Source organism: Tursiops truncatus, chromosome 2, assembly GCF_011762595.2.
Source record: "Tursiops truncatus isolate mTurTru1 chromosome 2, mTurTru1.mat.Y, whole genome shotgun sequence".
Lineage (NCBI taxonomy): Eukaryota > Metazoa > Chordata > Mammalia > Artiodactyla > Delphinidae > Tursiops > Tursiops truncatus.
Window position 1 is genome coordinate 94698769 of NC_047035.1, and position 13086 is coordinate 94711854.

General features: G+C 39.5%; 1 protein-coding gene across 4 annotated transcripts in view; it reads left to right on the top strand.

Moving 5' to 3' along the window:
• Positions 1-13086, top strand: part of TMOD3 (tropomodulin 3) — an 84766-nt gene that overhangs the window by 31792 nt on the left and 39888 nt on the right. For all 4 annotated transcript variants that reach the window (XM_073801013.1, XM_019932889.3, XM_019932888.3 and 1 more), the window contains 2 exons: positions 7399-7592; positions 12406-12562. In XM_073801013.1, coding sequence (XP_073657114.1) covers positions 7467-7592; positions 12406-12562 — 283 coding nt within the window. In that variant the 5' untranslated portion in view covers positions 7399-7466. The remainder of the gene's footprint in view (positions 1-7398; positions 7593-12405; positions 12563-13086) is intronic.

The following is a 13086-nucleotide window of genomic DNA, read 5'->3' on the forward strand; positions in this document are numbered from 1 at the left end:
GAGAGAATCTCTCTTCCTCAGGGGGCTTACAGTGTCCAGCAAGAGAGACAGAAGATGACCTAATTCACTGTCATTGTTGGTTTGACATGAGATAGAGGTTGTCTTTAGGAGTAGCTGGCCAGCCATCCTTGGGATAGGATTTCATGTGATGGTCCTCAGCTTTGCTTTTGCAGAGACCTGATTTCAATCCACCAATAGGTGCCTAATTTCTTAAAACGTGACCCGTACTAACCACACTCATAAAAGACTGGTGCATAAGTCAAAACATCAGTTTATTAATCTACAGTGAGGAAGACTACATGAATAGCCAAGTTTTAATTAGAAGATTACTTGGTGTGAGCATGGAGAGGAACAAGGGGAATTGAGTGATGTAAATGTCGAATGACATCAGGCATTGGCCATCTGATGCTTCTTCAGATGGGACATATAACTGCAGTGGGAACCAGCCAATCACATCTGCTGGTCAGGATATCATGCCTCCTTTGTGCTTCATGAACATGGCCAAATCTTGCTTAATGAATCCCATCTTCTTATATCTGCCTGCTTACTGCCTTCTTTCCATGGTTATGTTACCATCATTCTATAGTCATTTGTTCTATCTACTTTTTTGGGAAACATTCTCTTGTTGTATGTTGATCTTATCAGTTGAAGATACTAATCTTTCCTGGGGGTCCGATCAAACAGGAGAGCAGGGAAAATTTCAGGGAAGATATGTATGACATTTTAGCTAGGCCTTGAAGAATATGTAGGGGTTTGAGGACAGAGGTAAATGAGAAAGAGTGCATGCATTGTGGAGAGAGGGAATGAAATAAGCAAATGGCCTAGAGACCTAAAACTTTGGGGCCTATTTGGCCTATAGGCTATATGATGGTGAGCAGCCTGAGATAATATTATAATAGAAAGCTAGCTGGGACCTGGTTGTGAACTACATATATCATGCTGAGGAATTTGGACTTTATCTTGTAGGTCAGGGCTTGGCAAACTTTTTCTTTGAAGGGCCAGATAGTAAATACCTTAGGCTTTACAGACCATATGGGTCTCTGTTGCATTTATTCAACTTTGCCATTGTAGCACAAGAGCAGCCATGGACAATACGTAAGTGAGTGAATGGCACTATGTTCCGTTAAAACGTCATTTACAGCCATAGGCAGCAGGCCGAGTTTGGCCCACTGACACTGTACTTTGCCTAACCCCACTGAAGGTACTATGAGTCTATTTTAGATTTTTGAACTAGAGGACAACATGATCACATGTGTGCGTTTAAGAGAGAACAGATAAGAGTCTGAACTCTGAGCCTGCCCTGTTGAAATAGTGATGAAATGGGGGTTAACACCTCATATTTTGAGAGAGTGTAACTTTGAATCACGTAATTCCAGTTTTTTTCTTAATAGTCAGTGTCAAGACCTTACTCTATAAAAAAATGTGAAACTGAAGGCAAATAAGTGGAGATTGGTTAAATAGAGAAGTATTTCTCTTAAAAAATTGTTGTGGATCCTAGTGTTAATTGATTTTCATGAAAACTAAATTGGCATCGATGGGAATATGGTACTGACTGCTTCAGTACAAGTTCTCTCTGAGTTCACTGTGCCTCTCTGACCATCTACCATGTGCAGGTAAAGCTCTTCTACTGTTTTTCTTTTTTGTACAGATTTTTAAACATTTTATTTATTTATTTTTGGCCGCATCGGGTCTTAGTTACAGCACACGGGATCCTCGTTGCAGTATGCTGTATCTTTCGTTGCAGCGTGCGGGCTTCTCTCTAGTGGCATGCTGGTTTTTCTCTCTCTAGTTGTGGCGCGTGGGCTCCAGAGTGCGTGGGCTCTGTAGTTGAGGCATGTGGGCTCTGTAGTTAAGGCGCATGGGCTCAGTAGTTGCAGCGCATGGGCTTAGTTGCTCCGCGGCATGTGGGATCTTAGTTCCCTGACCAGGGATTGAACCTGTGTCCCCTGCATTGGAAGACGGATTCTTGACCAGCGGGGAAGTCCCCTTCTACTATTTTTCTATGTTTGAATCTCAGAGAAACCTTTGGTTACGTAGTGCTGTGTCTCCATTTTGTGCAAGTGCATCATTTAGGTATTAAGACTGCCTCTGTATTAGTTTAGAACAATTAAGGCAGTTCTACCTGGTGCTGATGCAATGATAAATATAAATGTAAATATGGCATCTGAAATCTCACAACAGTGCTTCATTTAAAGTGATCCCAAAGATCTAGAATACAGCTATTTAAAAAGTATCTAAATAGAAAGCTAAAATTTAAAACATCTGTGAAATGAGATGGCTGAGAATCCACCTGGAAATTAACAGGGTCCTGAAAGTCTTGTGTGAAAAATAAGGAGGATTCTAGAGACTAGTAATACATGAAAAGGAAGTTGGTTAATGGAATGAAAGCTTTTGGCCCAGAATACTCCAGGAGTTTCCTTATGTTCCTCGGTATTGCCTCCGCTAACTGAAATCCCGTGAAGCAGTGACAGAGTGAAAAGGAAAGCATACCACGGCAACAGTTCCCATAGACTCTGGGGACTATTTTAACAAAGTTCTTCAGCCAGTGGGTAGGACAAGATAGACTGCCGCAAGAATGTGAGGCCTAGTTGTCAGAATTTACAAATTTATGAAGTCAGTTCCTCTAGAGCAGTGCCTCTCAAAGCCTAGTTCCTGACCGGCTGTATCAGCACCACCTGGCAGCTGGTTAAAAATGCAGATTTTCAGCCCTACCCTATACACCTATTCAATCAGGAAACGGGGTGGGGCCCACGGGTGGTGTCCTAACAAGCCCTCCAGGGGGTTCTGATTCAGTCTAAAACATGAAAACCACTGCTCTAAAAAGTGAGTTAAGGATGGAGAATTAAACAGTCTGATCATACCAGAATTTCAAGTTAGAAGATTTTCTACATCTGCCTGAAAGTTTACCTAACTTATCTGGCAAAACTAACTTTTGCTTATATACAACCTTTAGAAAAAAAAAAAGACTGAGAATATTATGCTTAAAAAAATCTATTCCTGTGCTGTGTAGATTATGAAGTGTATTTTTATGAAATGTATTTTACATTAGCTTGGAGATGAAAAAAAGTTCTTGTAGACCCAGTGTAGATTTAAGATAACTTTTCTAGCACACTGGTTGAAACCATTCAGAATTTGTTCCCCTTCCAAGATACAGATGGCAGAGGACAAGCAAGAGAGGACATGTTATCCATGGGACAGAAAGCAGAGCAAAGCACGGCTTCCAGAGCTTCCCTTCTTAAGGAGTTCTGAGCTTCTCTTGCTAATACTTGGCACAGTGTCAGCACACAGATAATCCTCAGTAAAGGATGAGAGCTGAGAGAGAAGGTACAATCAAGTTAGAGACTCTGAGCATGTGAACACTTGTGGTGAGTTTTGAGCAGCATTAAATAGGATGAGCAGCAGTTGTTTGCTTTTTACTGAAGCAGAATTGAAGCTTCTGGGAAACTCTGGTATAGTACCTGGAAGTTCTTGGCAAGATCTCATAATCCGAACTTGAAGGAAATGCCTTTCCATTGCTTTGAAAAGGAAAAAAACAAGCCAAAGAAGTAAATTCCTTAAATAATTAAATGAAAATAATTAAATGATATGTTTCTCCCTGGAAATACCTTAATAAACTAATGAGTTAAAAGAAAATGGAAGAGATTTTTAACATATAACTGACAAGATTAGTATCCAGAATATAGTAAAGAGCATCTATTTTTTTTTTAAAGATAACATAATATAAAAATGGGCAAAGAGGGCTTCCCTGGTGGTGCAATGGTTAAGAATCCGCCTGCCAGTGCAGGGGACACAGGATCGACCCCTGGACCGGGAAGATCCCACATGCCGCAGAGCAACGAGCCCATGCGCCACAACTACTGAGCCTGCGCTCTAGAGCCTGGGAGCCACAGCTACTGAGCCCTCCTGCCACAACTACCGAAGCTCATGTGCCTGGAGCCTGTGCTCTGCAACAAGAGAAGCCACTGCAATGAGAAGACCGCGCACCTCAACAAAGAATAGCCCCCCACTCGCTGCAATGAAGACCCGACGCAGCCAAAAATAAATAAACTAAATAAATTTATTAAAAAAAAAACGGACAAAGATTCTTCACAGACTAAGGAATACCACTATGTCTAAGTGACTAAGGCCAAGAACGTATGAAAAGATACTCAACCTCATCATAACTCAGCAAAATGCAAATTAAAACCACAATGAAATATCATTTCACATCCACCAGAATGGGCAAAAAAACCCCACAACAACTGATAATATCAACAATCAGCAAGGATGAACAACATGAAATTGTCATGCACTGAATCTTCTAGGAATGTGAATTGGTACAACCACTTTGAAAATAGTTTGACGTTACCTAGTAAACTTGAGTAATACCATACCCTTTTCCCAGCAATTCCATTCCTAGGTTTGGACAACTTGGAGAAACTCTTGCACATGTATACCAGGAAATAGGTAACAGCAGAAAAGTAGAGAAGGAAAGACTACAAGTAATTCAGATGTTCATTTATATAACAGTATATGATATAGAAATGAAAATGAAAGAAGTTCAGCTCTAAGCATGAACTCAAAGCAATGCTGAGTGTAAAAACCAAGTCACAGGATACATACTGTGTGAGTCCATATATATATATATATATATATATGTGCAAAAATAGCAAAACTAAAACTGTTTAAAGATATGTACATTTAAGGTAAAACTGTAAAGAAAGTAAGGGAATGATTAATTCAGAATTCAGTACAATGGCTACTTCTTTGGAGGGAAGAGATGCAACTGGAAAGGGGAACGTGAGAGTACAAAGTAATGTTTTCTTTCTGAGGCTGGGTGGTGTGTTCATGGTGTTCATTTTATTGATCTTTAAGCAATACTGTAAACATGCTTTGTGTGACAGATTTTACTTTGGAATAAGGAGCCATCTCTTGGAGTAACCTGTTTAGTCACTCTAAGGAATATCATGTTCCAAACCTATAGACCCTGGGTGGCATATAACATTGCCTTTGCCCCTAACACCTCATTCCTATCATATTGCCCATTATAATACCTTATTAGTAGGATGACTGTTGAATTTATGGCCCAAACTGGAACACTTGAGAGTAAAGTGAGGGGATGCTCAAAATAATATGTATTTCTTTGAAATGTTTATTGAACAAGAAGTTGGTTTTATTCTGTGTTACAAACCTCAAAAATAAATTATATTAAACTACATTAAAAACTTTTTGGATTGATTGTCCAAACATTAAAAAATAGTGAAAACTAAATAATTACTCATGGTACCTATTCATGTACTTTTATCAATTTCTTACCCTTATCTGTCTCAAATACCATATCATTGGTATTTTAATAAAGGGAGTATTTTTTCAAAATGTTCTATTTATTTTTTCTCCTAAAATTGCCTGCCACCTTCTTTATTTTATTTTATTTTTTTAAGTGAATTATTTATGTATGTGTGTATGTATGTTTGCATGGGGTCCTCATTTTTGTGCACGGACTTTCTCTAGTTGTGGCAAGTGGGGGCTACTCTTCATCGCAGTGCGCGGGCTTCTCATTGCGGTGGCTTCTCTTGTTGTGGAGCATGGGCTCTAGGTGCGTGGGCCTCAGTAGTTGTGGCACATGGGCTCAGTAGTTGTGGCTCATGGGCTTAGTTGCTCAGTGGCATGTGGGATCTTCCTGGACCAGGGCTCGAACCTGTGTTCCCTGGATTGGAAGGCATATTCTTAAACCACTGCACCACCAGGGAAGTCCTGTGCCACCTTCTTTAAAATTGCATTTTACGGTTAATATATTTGAAAGTGCTGGTACCTTCTATTGAATCTTCTCCTCAGACTGTATTATTTTTAATTGAGAAAATTCACTCTCAGGATACTTGGTAAGCTTCTTGTCTTAAAGTTGGAAATACAAAGGATGTTTACCAAACTTAGTATGGTAATTATGTGTTCAAAAAATAATTATAATTATGTGTTCAAAAAAGTGAAAAAAACCAGGGTAACTGCTTAACCAATGAAGTGCCAGTAGAACAGGTGTAAGCCAGACCTGTCTTGGGCAATTACACAAAATGCCTGCAATTTAACATCTGCATAAGCACAGGTCTGATAATTTGCTTGTTATTGGTCCCAGATGCTTGCTAGCTGACAGACCCCTGTGGTGAACCTTCCTGTCTTCATAGGAGATGAAAACACATAAAAGGGTCCATAAAATGTTACTAGTTTGAGGAGGAAAATGTATTAGTTAAAATATTAAGTTGGGAAAACTTGGGAGAAGGGAGTAGAAAGTATATCCAAACTTTGAAGTGCTGGGCGTTTTACAGCCAAGAAAAATTTAGCCAAATCAGGAAGTCTAAGGATTATTTCTTATTCACATAGGAACATTTTATGAGGTAAATGATCTACATATATGGCTAGCATTTATAGAAATACTTCATTTTTACTTCATGCTTTTTGCAGTACTTATTTTAAGTATTTTTTTTTTTCCTATAGAATAGTCCTGCTATATCTGGAAAGATACTGCTTTTTGAGTCGCTTCATAGCTGTTTGGGAGGGATGAACATGGTGAGGAAATGGTGAAGATCCTTTCCTACCACCAGACCCTCCTGACCAATCTTGCCAGTCAGTGGATGACATATCCCAGCATGGTTTTGAGTATTTTGCTGAAACCTTTTCAGAATGCTATGTTTTTTTCCTTTAAAAATGCCTTTTCCTAATAAGAATGCTAGTATGTGTTCGTTAGAATGCATCGAATATTTCATATTTAAAAAATCAGTGCACTTTCTTCAGAATTTTCTTTTATTTCAACTTGTAACCTAGATTACTTTGCCAAATAAATGTATTGTTTTCATAATGCAACAAAATATAAATTAGAAGAAAAAATGCAAAATTTTTTTTAAATGAACGTTTTCAAAAAATGTTTTTTCCAATGGCCATTCCTCCCATGGAGAGTATATTAATATCTCCCCTATATTAATATTGAGTCAGAAAATAATGTTCTAAGCAATTTATAGGAAAACAAGCATGCCTCAAACATACTGTGCTTAAACAAAGTATTCTGGTACTGGTAGCAATCATTTGAAAGCAATTGATGGAAAAAATTATATTTTGGTACATAGTTCTTCCCCCCTAAAACTCAGTTATCAGGAATCTAAATTCTGTCAAATAGCTGTTTTAATGGATTTCAATTTTCTTCTCTCCTCCCCCTCTTTTTTCCCAGTGTGGCTTTTTGTTTTTGTTTGGTTGCTTTTTGTCAACAAAAGACAAAAGGTAAAGACATTGAATGATTCATAGGCAAGGGTAGTGTGTGATACGTAGTCAAAGAATATATGACACATGGAAATTACATTTCATTTAACCTAAAATAGATCTAACTAGGTGGGGATGACTTAATATTTTAAATGTTTTTGTTTCTTCTCTCCATAGCTTTAAGAAAAAAAATAAGAAGTCACTTCCGACTGTACTGAATAGCAAAAATTAAGTGACTGCAAACCATGGCACTATCGTTCCGGAAGGACTTAGAAAAGTACAAGGATGTTGATGAAGATGAACTCCTTGGGAATCTATCAGAAATAGAACTGAAACAACTGGAAACTGTGCTGGATGATCTTGACCCTGAGGTAGGTGCTAGGCAATAAAGAGAAATGAAATAATTTTTCAAACCCTTTGATACTAAGTAGCTGCCTTTGAACAGTTAGCTTTTCCATGACTTTTCCCTGACACTGCTGTCCCCCTCCTCCTCTTTATCCAAATGAACTTTTGGCCTCCTTTCCAGTACCCCCACTTCTGCCTGGTATCTCTAATGACATGACTGTTCTAAACTGTTTTCTCCAACATTTTTATTTTCAAGCATCTCCTGAAATTTTCTTCCCTTTAAGAAATCTTTTCTCTCTGGGCTGGGAAGAATGTTTTTGGTAAAATGCAGCAGATGATTAGCTCTTTGACATACGCCAGCCTATATGCCTCTTCAGGGCTTCTGTACCAGGATGGCTGCAGTGTAGAGAGTGTCTCTAGAGGGTCCTTCGTGACCTTAAATCTAATTATTACCTTTCTGAAAGATGCTGACCAAATTGGATCAAAGTGTCTAGTTATTGGTAGAATAGATCTAAGCAGACTCTGGGCAATACTGCAATCCATGTAGAGCAGACCTGAATATATGTATATATGTTTTATTTTGCAATATGGCTGTTGCTGACCTTATGCATTACATAAGGCTAAGGTGGAGACCCTTGACCCTGGAATTGTTAACCCCTGGTATGTTTGGAGCGGTTGTTGTGGCAGGGCGTGTGCGGCTGGGAGGCAGTCAGGGGAGAACACTAAGGTTGTGGCTCCTTGATCTGAAGGTAATGGCTATTTGCTAGGCTGCTTTTCTTTACCACATTTTATTATGACAAGACATTGACTTTAAAAAAAAAAAAAAGACATTGACTTTTAGTGCCTTTTAAGGACTGTGGTAAGAGTTTGTTTTATGAAAGTGTTCTTGTCACTACCACACATTTATTTCCTGCTAGAAGGTTTTCTAATTTATATTGAGAATTACACTCCTTTTCTCAGCATTACTTTAGCACTTGGGTAATGTGTCAATACCACTGATCAAATCCCTTAACCATAATGGTTACTATAAGGAAGATTTTTCAGTGCACCTGAGTCTGTGGGGTAACTCAGAATAACAGGGCTGTTTTGCATGTCACAGTGGTATCTGCTCCAGGCAATTCAGCCTATCAGACCTATTTGAATCAAATGGTAGGAGCATAAGAGTTCATCTGGTCCAGGGTTTCTCAGCCCTGGCGCTGTTGACATTTGGGGCTGGATAATTCTTTGCTGTGGGGCTGCCCTGTACATTGTAGGGTGTTTTGCAGCATCCCTGGCCTCTACTTACAACATACTAATAGAATACCCTCCTGATTTAAAATGTACCTGGTCTGGTGAGGTACCATACATGGAAAGTTCCTTGAAAGAAGAGTTTATTACTTTCAGTTCCCAACAGCAGGAGGCGCACCAAGCCACACAGGGCCACATGGGGGAGCAGCTGGCTTGGTCAGGAGGTAGGAGTGAGGTGCAAGTGTGGCCCAGAACTTTTCTTGTGGTTTCCAAGGGAAGGAATAGGTGAGGCAGGGTGGGCAGATTTGAGCAAGTTTAGAATTGGATAGTTTGAATAATTTCAGTGGCTCTGGGCTACAGGAGTGGTCTCTAGTTGTCCAGTTCCTGGCCCTGGGCAGTTTAGGGCAGGGGAAGTATTGGCTTGGTGTGTGAAAGATGAAAGAGGTGGTTGGGAGTGTGGGCTCTGGATTGGCTGGTTTTCATATGAGAGGCACATGGCAGGGGCTGGGGGGGATTTGTTTGCTATGCCTAGGAATTAGTTAGCCCTGGGAGGGGCAGTCTTTCCAGAATTAGCAAGGCCCCCAAGATGTCAAAGCATCATAAAATACAGAAAATTAAAAAAGTGATTAATATGCCCTCCCCCCAACTGTGACAATCAAAAATGTTTCGGGGTATTGCCAATTGTCCCCTGGGGGATGAAAACACCCCCTGTTGAGAAACATTGATCTAGCGCTTGCCCTCTGTTTCACAGATGGAAAACAAAAGTTAGGTGACTTGCCTCAGTTATTACAATTAGGGAAAGAACTGAGGCTAGATCCTTTACTACCTGATTGATCCCTGGCCGAGTCTAGTGGTCTTTCTGTTAAACTACCGTGAATCCCCTTTAACTCGTGCTTTATTCTATAGGTCTAAAAGCTGATGGCTTATATTTTCTTATTTGAAATCCATGGCCTGCTTCTTGTATGGGGAGGCTTGGGTTCTAACTTCTGGATGTATTTTGCAGACTCCCCAACCCTAGTTGTAACTTCCCCAACCTCAGATACTGTTAGTTGAGACTAGAAGAACAGTGATGTTTACTGACAGCTTGCCACTCGTTGGGTGAAGTTTTTGGAAAGTGTTTCAGTAAAGGACCAGGGGAGACAAGAGGGCCAGGGTAGCAGCAGCTACTTCAACCAGAGGAACACACTGTACCTTCCAAAGTCTCAGAAGGTAGATAAGAGCAGATGAAGTTTGTATATGGTGCTATTTTGTTGTATTTTGGAGGGCTATTTTACTTTCCTTACTCTGCATTCAATATATGTATTTGCTAACTTAACTGTGTTTTCTCAAAACTTCTGTCTCAAAAAGACAGCCAGCCAGCTTAGGCAAAAGGTGTTTTTTCGTTTCTAAGACTGGGAATAAATTATTACAACAAAATTCCACTGCAAGGGAGAAGCATGTAATTTTCAGTGGCAGTCATTTTAATGAGATTTTTTTATCTATTTGTTAAGTAATTATGATCCATTAACTTTCTTGATTAAAGTGTGCTTCTAATAAAGCTTAGCTCATAGCCTCCAGAGCCAGTTAGCTCTCATTTATTTTGTGGTCAAAGACTGTTTTTAAGGGCCAGCTAACATATCATTTAAAAGCTGTATGTTTGACATGGGCTTGAACAGGCAGGTGGTATAATGCAACTCCATTGCTACCACCATGAAGTAGCAGTATGTATACATGTGCCTTATTGATGGTGAAGGAAAGTAACTTATATTAATTTGCCTTAATGAGCATTTTTCTTTAAAAGTATTCTCAAATCTTTATTCAATAAGTATTGGGGTGGGGGGCAACCTATAGATCTCAGGTACTATGCTAGGCTTAGGGATATGAGAGTGATCAAAACAAATGTGGTCTTTGCCCTCCTGATGTATAGTCTGGTACGAGTGTGAGGAATTAGACATTAATCAAATAATCGTGCCATATATAAGAGCATATAATGGGAGGTCAGGAAAAGCTTTCCTTGGGGGAATGGAGCTGCAGTCTGAAAAATGAGTTGCAAAAAAGGATGGACAGAGCATTCCAGGGAAAGAAGTATATGGCAAGTACAAGGGAGGAACAAGGGTTGATGTGGTTAGAATGGGAGGGTGTGTGAGATGAGGCTAGGATAACCTTAGGGGGTGGGAGTGAAGGTTGAAGAGTATCAGCAGCTGATCCAGGGAGACCAGTTGGGAGGCTAATGTAATAGTCCATCCCAGCTTGGATCATAGTGTAGACCAAAGTAATGGTATTGGAGATGGAGAAAAGTTAGACAGTTTTTAGGAAGTAAAAATGGATAGGACTTGATGGTTTGTTGAGAATGGATTCTTCATGTGCAAGTCTTGTCTTGATTTCAAAGTCTGAGGGTAGAAATCTTGTGTTTCTTTTTTATATTCCTATAGACAATTTTGTGTTGTAGAAACATTTTTGGTGAATGGTTAGGAAAAACCTCTTTTGTATTTCATCTTGATAGGTGAGCTTTCTGTGTTATGCATACAGCATTACATGAGGAAAACACAAAGGCGAATTTTATGAAAATTATTGTGGATTTCAGCAAATGGCCAAAGTTGAAGTGCCATATTTTCTAGTTATAAAATGAGTATTTCTCATTATCATTATCCATACAAGATCCCTCTTTGTAATGAAAAATGATCTTATAACACCTAGGAGATTCAGCATCCTTGCCAATATTGTGAGGTGTTGTAGAACAGAGTTGGCCCTTTTGTGTAACTTTTCTGGCCGCCTCCCATTTTCAAAGCAAAGAATACTTGGGAATTGTGAGACAAGGTAGTATCACGATACTCTTCGGTTTTTGACAAGCAAAAAGATGCAGCTCACATTGTTTAGTCACCGCTTGTTATTCCTGGGCTTAGTGAAAATACAGAGTAGGGACTAAAAGAGACAACTTTAGTCCATTGCCTCTCACCCCTCCCGCACTCTCAGTTACTCCATGCACTCAAAAAGGCTGTACCCAGGTGGAAACCTAGGGATATAACTCTTGCCGTGAGAATCTCTGAGTGTCTTGAGTAGCAATGACAGTGGTTGCTGCAGATACGTCCTAGTGCTGATATATACACACATACATACACACAGAAATTGAACCTTTGCATTTAAACACAAACAAGTAAACATTAATATCCTGATAGCCTACTGTATGATGTACATGTTTTTCTTCTGAGAAAGTCTTTATGATGAAATAGCAGACATTATGAAGGACTATGATGTATATAGTCATTTAACATTCTTTTGCAGTGGAATAATTTTCTATGTATACATATATGCTGAGTTGTTATTAAGCATTACAAACTATTTTTCATTACTGTCCCAGGATACTTAAAAAGTAAAGGGTGTTTCCTGCTAGTAGAATACTTTCTGAAGAAAAGGTGAATGTGCCTATTTTAATAATAATGTAAGTGAATTCTACCTAATTTTAAAAAACTTTGTTTGGAACACTTTTATGTTGCTGCCCTAAAACCCTGTAATGAAGTCTTTAATGCCTACATCCCATTCTAGTCTATAAATCTTTCTTAGATGGTAACATCTGGACGTATATAGGATTATGATTCTTGCTGGTCATAATGGCCGATTCATTCTCTTTGGCAGAATGCCCTTCTGCCTGCAGGGTTCCGGCAGAAGAACCAGACATCAAAGTCTGCCACAGGGCCATTTGATAGAGAACACCTCCTTTCATATCTGGAGAAGGAAGCTTTGGAGCATAAGGACAGGGAAGACTATGTGCCTTACACTGGAGAAAAAAAAGGTAAGCACGAATTTTGAAGTCATTATTTGACAGCACTTGATTTTTCTTCTTACAGGTAGGACTGGAGAAAATATTTTTAAAGGTGCATCGTTGATAGCCTCAAAGATATGATACTGTTGACTTTAAAAATTATTAGGGGACTTCCCTGGTGGCGCAGTGGTTAAGAATCCTCCTGCCAATACAGGGAACATGGGTTCGAGCCCTGGTCCTGGAAGATCCCACATGCTGCGGAGCAACTAAGCCTGTGTGCCACAACTACTGAGCCTGCACTTTAGAACCCACGAACCACAGCTACTGAAGCCCGCATGCCTAGAGCCCGTGCTCCACAACAAGAGAAGCCACTGCAATGAGAAGCCCACGTACTGCAGCGAAGAGTAGCTCCCGCTCGCCACAACTAGAGAAAGCAAGTGCACAGCAACGGAGGCCCAACACAGCCAAAAATAAATAAATAAATAAAATAATTATTAGGTAATTTGGGCACTTCCTTTACATTCACCTACTTGGCCAATAAGTTCCTTGTTAAT